Here is a 10,067-nt window from a genome sequence, read left to right on the forward strand (position 1 = left end):
TCCTCCATGGCCTGCAAGCTCATCACTTCTCATTGTTCCGCCTGTGTTTTTGCATTTTATTAACTGGATGTGATTTGCTTTGTGTTGCTCTGCTCTTTTGTTGTATGTCCTTGCATCCATCTAACATTGACACATTGTTCATCTGTCTGCGTCACGTCAACCCTCAGCATGCCTGACTGGAGACCGGAGAAGTAGGTTTTTGTGTGTGCTTTGTATTTATTATTTTAATGAGCATTTTAAATAGGAAAAGCTTTAATGCTGCATGTATAGAAACCTGGTGGCTTGAATGTCAAACCTACATTATGACTTCAGAGGTGTTTTCTTATTGCCGCAATGTTTCAGAATAAATATTGATAGGCTTTCCACAGGCGTCAGTTTGCGGTTTAGTCTCTTTATCTTCATAATTTTTTTTTACCCACATTCTGCTTTTTCAACATTTTATATTTGATAGTTTATGGAAAATGTAAATGCTTTTGGCCTTTGCATGTTTGGCTTTTTACACTGACTCGTTTAAATCTTTAGCATGTTTTGCTTTTATTTTATAGATGTTACACACATACAAGCCTGTTTGTGGTGTTTTTCACAGTTTAATGTTTTATTTTTCAAAATAATAAGATAGATCTTTCTTTAAAAAAACAAAAAAAAATCCTTACTCAATTGAACAATTTAAGCCTATTTTTACTATTCTCTAAACAAAAAATTTTTTCATAGTTTGGCAATGGGTGCGACTTATACTCCGCAGCGACTTATATTAGAAATAAATTGAAATAAATACATTGTTAACCCTCCTGTTATGTTCATTTGTGAGGAACAGAGATGATGTTCCTGGGTCAATTTGATGTATGAGGTATGTTAAGTGTTAGGAGTATGTTAAGTGACTCAGAGAATCAGCAAACTTTTTTTTACAGTAAGATCTTGAAGGCTAACAACATAATATTCTATTTTCCAATGATTTCATAGATTCAGAAATGCAATAAAAATGACAACTGTTTCTACAAAAACAGGATGAAAACAGAGTATTAGTTGGCCAATGATGCTTCATGAAAGGAATAAATAAATAAGTTTGAGAAAAAATTACTGTGAAATTATTAGATAAACAGTCTGCTATGATTGTGTCATATAAGGTTGTGAAAGTTAAAATGCGACTTATAGTCCAGTGCGACTTATGTGTTTTTTTCTACTTTATAATGCATTTTTGGGCTGGTGCGACTTATACTCCGGTGCGACTTATAGTCCGGAAAATACGGTACTTTGGAAAATACGGCAAGATATTACCGGCAGTTAAAAATGAATTTCTCAAGAATCTCTGTTCTTCAGTCTTTTTTTCCATTTTGTTGTCTTTGTCCTATTTTCACTTTCTCTCATACTTTGTCCAGGCGTACGCCATTGCCCATTGGGATTCGTGGACGCAGGGCGCTGGTTGATGACCTTTCACTCGAGAACTCTGACTCAGAGGAGCCTCCTGCCTCCCCTACTCCCTCCTCAGGACTTCCACAGACACCAACTCCTTCATCGGAGCAGAGCCTGGAAGCTCTTCCACCCTTCAGCGTCAACAACACAGAGTGATGCATGGAGGGGCTCAGTCACACACAAACCCAGCCTCAAGCACTCAGGGCTGATGGAGGGACGTGCACATAACAATACTAGTTCTAGACATAACAGCAACTATAACATAACTGAAAAACTGCTCTTAAGTTTTATGCCTCAATTTTCTGCAAAGGGACAAAGTACATGAACTTACTGCAACAGGTTGTGAATTGACTCCTGTTTTTAACATGGCAAAAATGGAATTTTTTTAGGAAATGCAAATCTATTACACACTTGTCTTTATCAACAACTCAATGAAACAGAATTAGCTGATTTTGTTGCACTGAAAATCAATAATTATAAGTATTTTCAACCTGAGCCATGAAAACCCCAAACATCAGGGTTGAAAACTCCTATCAGACAAAAGGGCTGCTGAGAGGAAACGGTCCTGCTGGAGGCTTCACGACAATCTAAATAACAGTCCACGAGATGGACAAGAAAGAACTAAAAAGATGCATAAATAACATTTTAATTACACACACATCACAGAAAGGTATGGAAGAGTATGAAGACTGCAATGCAAAGTACACTAGTTACCATTATCATGTTATTGATACGAATGGCTTCAGTGTCGCTACTCAGAATTAGTTACCGTAACAAAGAGCCAACCTGCATTACTAATGCATCTCTTTTTATAACAGCAGGTACCAAGTCTATAACTTAGGTCAACATATTACTTGAGAAATTTGTACACGCTAAGTGAGGTATAAACTTAAGTTATTGGTCACTGCCTGTTTACTTTGTGACCGATTCTCTTTAAAGGAGCATGAGTTTCTGGCTGTGTCGGCACTGATCCTGAACCAGAAGTGATTGTTGAACTTTTTTATTTTATTTTATTTTTTTATTTTTTTGCCAAAGCATCAGTTTTCTAAGGGAGTTTTGCATGGGAGGTTCCTTAGCTTGACTTAGCTTTTCTGAATGAAAAGAAGTACACTATGAATGATGGCTAACACAACTAGGAAAAACAACAAAACAATGGAATAAGTATGTCTTTGATCCTAAGAGGAAGTGAAAGATATGTATTAAACTGATTAACAATTTTTTTTATATCTGGTAAACTTTTTTTGTTTTTACTAAAAACCACGTACAATAACAGATGAAACAAAATGTTTTTGTGTAACCAATGGGAGGCCGCATGGATTATAAAAGGGACTTCAGTTTGTAAAATGGAGAATATTAAGTAGTCGTAGAACAAAGTAGATACATGAAGTACTTGATGCTTGAGGTTTCTTTTTTTATAGTTATCCAGTAAAGATCTGGATAACAATCAGAAAACTGTAGAAAAACCAGACTATGAAATGTCCTATAGTGGTAGACAAAAAAAATGAAAGCTGGTACTGACTAATTCATTTTTTATTAAGCTAATGGCAAATAGAACAAGCAGTTTTTTTCTTTTTAATTTTCGCTATGATCTTAAAATATTGTCTTTGCAGCATCAACAAAAACGGGCACTTTGATGATCCTATTGTGAAACCACGAACAATGTTTTCTTTCTGTCTAATTTTTGTTCAGCACACTTTTCTTTCCTTTTATCCTAAAGATAATCTTTTTGGGCGTCTAAATGGGAGGAAGAGATTTCCAAAACGCTCAAATTGAGTCTTTACAAAGTGGAATATAGCGCTTTATGAATAGTTATGCCTTTTTTGGGGGGTAGGATTACCCAGTAGTAATGCAGGTAGTTATATGTGATGGTAGCAGTTGGTCACTAGAGGCTGTGAATAAAAAGACACAGCCACCTGCGCCAAGGCTAGCAGAGCTTTGAAAATGAGAAACGGCTGCATAGCTTTCATCATTTTTGTAAATTGAACTTTTGTTTTTAGATAAGTTGTCACTCAAAAGCTACTTTTAAATAGTAACGTGTTTCTCTTACTTTTTTTGTTCTTTAATTGATGAAACAAAGAACTTGTTTACCAATAAACTGAGCGTTTTTTGGGGTTTTTTTTCAGGTTGTCATGCTAAAGCTGGAATGCTGCTAGCAGTGGCTAAAAGCATTTCTGAGAGTAGAGCCCATATTCTTATTGAACACTCACTGCAAGTATCTTATTTTTTTCATTTGAAAAGAACATTACGTTAACTTATCATTAGCTCTATTCATAGGAAATGTATTTGAAGTTGTGCTGAAACCTTTTTTTTCTTCATTTTTTTATGTGTACTGCGCTTTATGAACAGGATTCATGTTTACAGTTACCACAGTAGTTTTCGGTGATCAGGGTTACCGCTACTGCTCTTCTTCTGTTCGATGTAAAAAGTGTTATTGCACTGACAAACATTTTGTGTGTATACATTTGCAATGTGGGGTTTGTTAGGATTTGCAACCTGTGGAAATGGAAAATCAAACTATCTAGGTCTGGAAAAGCACTGATGACAGATATTTACCACCCTGAAAAGCTTTCATTTTTTGTGTTTTCTATATGTATTTTCTTTTTTTTTTTTTTTCTTTTTTTTGGAAATGCATAAAGTCGTTTTTTTAAGGATTTTGTGTAAAAGCAGCACTTTACACAACTTGGATGAAAGCAGCCACAACACCTCATCTGGTTTAGCTGGTTTACATTTCTATCACTAGCGGGCAACAAATAAGTTTAAATTTTGTTTTATTATAAAATGACTTAAAAAATCTCATCTCAAATTGTCAAAATCTAAACAGAACAAGTTTAGTTTGAGCAGACCGGAATCCCCAAAATTGAAATGGTGAAGATCAGTCCTGCACAACGAAACAAGGCCGGTGCTTCTCTGAGGTGTTATTTTTCTCTGTATTTGCTTATGGCTACTATGGAAGTTGAAAACTTTTGGACATTTATTTTATTGTTTAGACTTTTTTTAATGATGCTGTGGTTATAAACATCTGCCTGGGGTTAACGTGAATATATGCTATTGGTTTTAATGTCTCTGTGTGTTTTTTTAATCAAGTTTGGCCATTAATACCTTCATTTTGTGTCATACAGACAAAGAAAACATAAACTCTCAAATTTTACTTCCCACTCCAATCATCTTTTAATATCCTAAAAGCATTCCCAGTGGTCTCTTACTTATAATTATGCGTTTTTAGCCCAAATTCAAAAACCTGTGTCGTTTGCTAGGACATAATTTCTCCCGAGCAGCAGGAGTACATTAGAAATACACCTCTGAGTTGTGTGTGGAGTAAGCCTGCCCTCTCTTCCCATGATTTACACTCTTCCCTAACTTACAGGCCCTCAAATCCCCAAGCTAACATTAGCGGTGCAACAAAAATGGAGAGCAATATTGGAGTTATCCAGCTGTACAGTCTTGAGCCAGAAGATCCAACGGAATAAAGACCAAAAATAATGACTTACCGGTCGGTACATGAATCTAATTGTCTGCAAGTGGATGCACTGCAGCTTGTTGCTTGCCAACTGTAGCACCTACATCACCCCTAAAAGCTTTTGCCTACGGCATTTTTTCGTCTGCGCCTAATTCACAACAATTCGAATGAAGAAATAATCAAAAATGCAATTTCAATTGTAATTTTTTCTTTATGTCCATCGTGAGAAAATGCTACAAGAACATATGAAGAACACAATTTTTGTGACAACTTTGTGCTGATAGAAAGTGATACTTAACTATTTTGTTTTTTGACAGTATACCAGTGTTTTATGTTTTAACCTAATACATCAGAAAAGCCTAAATCCTTATAATTTCATTAAACTTGAGAGATCAACAACTTCACGAATGAAGATACTAAATCTGCATATATATTGTAAATAGCATTTCAGGGATTTAAAGATGGTGTACTTTTCTGTTTCTAATAATTGCACCAATTTATAAAAGCCAAAAAATATCAAATCATTTCTTAATTTGTTTAGAGAGTATTTGAAGAAACGAGGCACCAAGCTGTCTGATCACAATAATTTTTTTAATCAACTAACAAGCAGACAGGTGCTCAGATAGGCATCGTGGTTCAGTTGTTTTAGTACCCTTTACGGGAGCGCTTGGTAGGAAAACCTTTGTTTGGTACCAGAAACAATTGTACATTTTTGGTTCATCACACGTTTTCTTTAGACTCTAAGCTTTAATGTCAAAGCTGTACACCAGAAAGCTAAGAGTAGAAAACATCCCGCCCTCCATATTTGGGATCTTAGCACTTCTCACATTGTTTCAATTGGCTGAAATCTTTATTGATCAGTAGTTTTCCTGATCTTTGATATCTACCTTTTTGGTTTCCTTCCCTGTCCTAGTTGCAGCTAATTTCTGTGAATGGAGAGAGAGATAGATTGATAAATCTTTACTAAAATTTTTTAAAAAGTGCTCTTTAACCCATTTGTATGCATTTGACCTTCATACATGAAAAAAATTGCCATGGAAAAGTTTACATCTACAAATAAAATAAAACCAAAAAATACATAAAAAGTGTATAATTCAGCCACTAAAAACAGGAAATTGTAATGAAGTTGTCGCTAGATAAAAGTGTATCAATCATAATCCAATGAACAGAGACGAAGCAAGAAACGTGGTAGATCTCAACAACCACAGCTAAAGAGCACATATATTTACCATACATCATCTAACATTAGAAGCAAAACAAAGTGCAGACTTTATTGACGTGCCTATTATTAACACATCTTTGTATCTTTTTTTATTTTTATTCTTTTAACTCTGTTTTCGATTCGTTTTTTTGTAGGGGGGAAAGCCCCATTATATCTTATATTCATTAGACTTCTATTTATTTCAGTCATTATATGTTGCTTCCCAAGTGGCTGTCAAAGTGCCCTAAAAAGAGGGATTACAAAATTAAATAAACAGATCAAAAATCCACTGTTATATCAAAACTTGTAAAGCAGTCATTTAAAATGTTACTGAAAGTATGCTTCATTTAACGCAACCTCTGGTCAAACACCTGCTGCCATAGATATGTACAACCTGCATTTGGAAGGTCAACATTCAAAGCTCAATTAAATCTGCTAGCAACCATCTTATCTCTTCCCTCAGAGAATGTTGTAATTGGGGCCAGAGTTAAAGCGAACCAGTTGAGGGTTCGTTAACTGCCTGAACCGGCGTGTTTATGTGGTGTATTCAACAAGCTGCTCTTAGTGAGCCACATAATAGAGACCTGTGCCCTCACTCCACAAGCGTTTGACTTTTCTGATAATTGCTGCTTTTTTCCCCCAGCATCTTTCATAATGTCTCGCTCCTTTCATCACACACGCACGCACACAGACAACTATGGAAAGGAGATTTCATGCATTTGCATTCACTTTAGAGGATTCTCTATAAGCCTGTGCACAGAGTCACAGTAAATAAACATGCTTATAATTGAGTTGCCACGCCTCCCTCCCTCCCTCAAAGAGCACCTCCTTGTTTTGTAGTGCAGCTTGTGGAGACACTCAGAGAATCTGCAGTGCAAAGAAAAACAGGTAAGACGCTTTAACTTCCTTGCAGAAATGAAGTGATAAATAAGAAATTTGTTAAATTTTAAATGTTTTTTTTTCAGTTCATGAATGTGTCTAATTTATCTAATGACACAGACAGACACTCTGGTTTTTTAAGTAATTAGAAATATTTTTGAATAAACATGAGTTAATGCTTTCAATAAATGTAAATTCTTAAAACCGACTTTAGTATTTAACAATACTGAACACTCTTTACACATTCTGTTAATTTTTACTTAACTGTTGTTCCACAGTTCATCACATGACACTATTTCATGCTTTTAAATGTGTGTATTTTATTGCACATTCTTTATAAACTAAAATCTGTCCTTTTTACATTTAAATATTTTACATTTTATAAAAAATCTTTTTTTATTAGTACCTTTTCCAAAATAATCTGAAAATGGTGTTGGTACGTGAGCAGGACAGTTCAAGAATTTTTTTTCTTTTTTTTATTACCGTAGTGATGGCTTTAGGTTTAAACATTTAAAGGAGGAATGATATGCTTTGATAGTTTTGATCAAGTAAGAAAATAGTAAAAAGTATAACTAAAAGTGTTATTATTTCTAGGATTATCACATCCAACTTTTCTCTATTTCTAAACCAAACTATTTTACTTTCATTCTTGTTTCATGTTATTGGAGTTAATATTTAGTTTATGTGTGTTTTTTATAATCTTCCTGATACAATTTTTTATTTGACCTTTTCTTAAAAATACTTCCAATAAATCTATTACCTACCTCTTCTTAGCCATGCGATCCTCCATCTCCTCTAGTCTGGAGCCTGGCTTGGAGAGAGGCGTCCCCTGGGGTCGTGACCTCTACACTTTTGTGACTTCAGCAGCAGGTCACATGATGAGGACCCTTCAGAAACCTCGAAAAAACCGCCCATCCAAAAGACAGGTCAACCACCGTCGCTTCCTGCATAACATGATTCAGAGGTGTGTTACCAGCATGAGCTTTGCAGCTGCGTTTATACAGTTTTTTATGCATTTATTTTTTTTACAAAAAAATGTATTAAAATAAATAAACATTCCTTTTCCAATCTTAGATACCTTATTGTTTTGTTTTTTAGTTTGCATGATGGACTTGGTGCTCTTAGGCTTCTCAAAATAGCTTAAATTCATCAGAGAATTGTAAATTTAATGCCAGTGCGTAAAGGACAATTGAGTTTTTTTAAAGAAACCTCCCAAAAGTTTCCATTGTAGTTGTTTCAGCATGTTTTCATTTCTCCGTCGACAGGAAATTCGCCGACATAGAAGCAGCAAACTACCGACTAGCGTCAGCTCTTTGTTTCAATAAGGGAGAAAAAAACCTGCTCCCTGTTTTATCGTCCAAGTCGCCTGACTCTTCTGGTGACTCGTGTCAAAGCGACTCTCTATCTGGGGCTGATAAATCCCGCCGTCAGACAGACAACATCTCAAAGTCAAGGAGCGATGAACTTGCTGACTTACATGCTGTCAGGGAGAACGAAAAGAATCAGGTAGACTTGAGGAATCTGTCAAAACATCACGCGCCAACATCTTCCACTTGCACCACAAGATCTAACTACCAGAGTGAAAAGATACAGAACAATGACTTTTCCTCCGACAACCCCCCAAAAGTCACTGAATGTTTTCAAACGACTGACTTTTTCCTTCCCGACTGCTACCCTAAGAAAAGTCAACCAACAGGCAGCCTGTCAGTCAACACTCAGCTTTCACAGAAAGACTCCAGTTTTATCTGCTGTGAAAATCAAAATGAAGACGTCTCTCTTTCCTTCTCCCCGGAGCTATCTCCTCTCTCTGATGGCTTTTGTGATTTCTCAATCCAGGCCTTTATGGAAGAGTCTGGCTGCATGCAGCTTCAGAAAAGTGCCGGCGAGGCCTCATTGACTGACATAACAGACCTGTTCTCTGTCAACAAGAAGGATTCAGATCTTTTAATGGAAGTGGAAGCGTGCTTTGAAAATGTTTGTGCCGCTGAACTTGACGTCTGCGCTGAGGATGGATTTTCCCTGTCAGGCCTTGCTGATGACTTCACCACAGTGGAGGATCTACCCCCCTACAGTTGGCATGAAGGTCAGGCGCTGACTGCAAACTGCATCCCGAACAATCAGAGGGGCTCACTAACAATGGGCCGAAGCAGATGTCCCCATTCAAAAAACACAGACGTGATGCAAAACCAGCGCCACACCTCCTTCACCTCCCACTATGATGTCACGCCGCTGGAAATGTACCAGCCCTGTCTGGAGGAGAGTCCATCCATGGTCCCCGGTTGCGAAAACGACACAAGCTTCACATTCTTTGAAGGAGTTGCTCAGTCTTTCTCTGCTCCTCCTCACGCTCCTCTGCACCGCTCCATTCCAACACCCCCCCATGAGGACGACTGGATGTTCACTAACATCTTAACAGACAGGAGGTCCGTTTTCTTCTAAAAACTTTGGCTACATTTACCAGACTGTTGGACAACGAATGATTTAAACACGGTTTGGGAAGCGGGAAATTCGTGTTCACTATGTTTAGATTAAGCAAATCCAGTTTCAATCTGAAACCAGGGTTTTAGATTTTATTTTGCACTCTCTCTTTATTTTGCATTACTTTTTACTTGGTCTCTGAAATTAAAGGATTTGGTTGAGGTGACACACAATGCTTCTACTTGGATTTAAAATGTGAGGTGATGTGGGGTTTAAAATAGTTATGACCTAAAAAAAAATGCTGCATGATAATATCTGTGTTTCTGTACCCTGAGATGTGATAACTGAACGGGTTTGTGTTCATTATTTGTTGAAGCCAGGTCTGTTCAGTACCATGCCACTAGAGGGGGTTGTTACACAAACAGGGGTGCTTCCATTCACTCCAACTCTAAAATAGAAATAAATTTACATACTTTAGAGTTAACATGCATGTAAAAGGTGGACTTTGATGAATCTTTTGATGTACTTGTAATTTTATGGTTGATATCTAGACTGGGGGAGGTTGCTTTGTGGTAACAGCCTTACTCTAATTGAGCTGTGCTTGCTTTTGTTTTTGTGTTTTTTAGCTAGTCTGGATGATGACAATCATCTTGAAAAAACTTTTTTTTTTTAAATCCGGCTCTTTTTTTCAAATTACAGCTC

At 36.6% G+C, this 10,067-nt stretch overlaps 1 protein-coding gene across 7 annotated transcripts in view; it reads left to right on the forward strand.

The window, feature by feature from the left end:
* Window positions 1-4,470, forward strand: part of LOC101160019 (myosin-10) — a 28,184-nt gene extending 23,714 nt beyond the window's left edge. For 6 of the 7 annotated variants that reach the window (XM_023963877.1, XM_023963882.1, XM_023963878.1 and 3 more), the window contains 2 exons: window positions 168-191; window positions 1,377-4,470. In XM_023963877.1, coding sequence (XP_023819645.1) covers window positions 168-191; window positions 1,377-1,566 — 214 coding nt within the window. In that variant the 3' untranslated portion in view covers window positions 1,567-4,470. The remainder of the gene's footprint in view (window positions 1-167; window positions 192-1,376) is intronic. The other variant, XM_023963879.1, reaches the window with a different exon arrangement.
* The last annotated feature ends 5,597 nt before the right edge of the window (window positions 4,471-10,067 follow it).

Source organism: Oryzias latipes, chromosome 16 (genome assembly GCF_002234675.1).
Source record: "Oryzias latipes chromosome 16, ASM223467v1".
Taxonomy (NCBI): Eukaryota; Metazoa; Chordata; class Actinopteri; order Beloniformes; family Adrianichthyidae; genus Oryzias; species Oryzias latipes.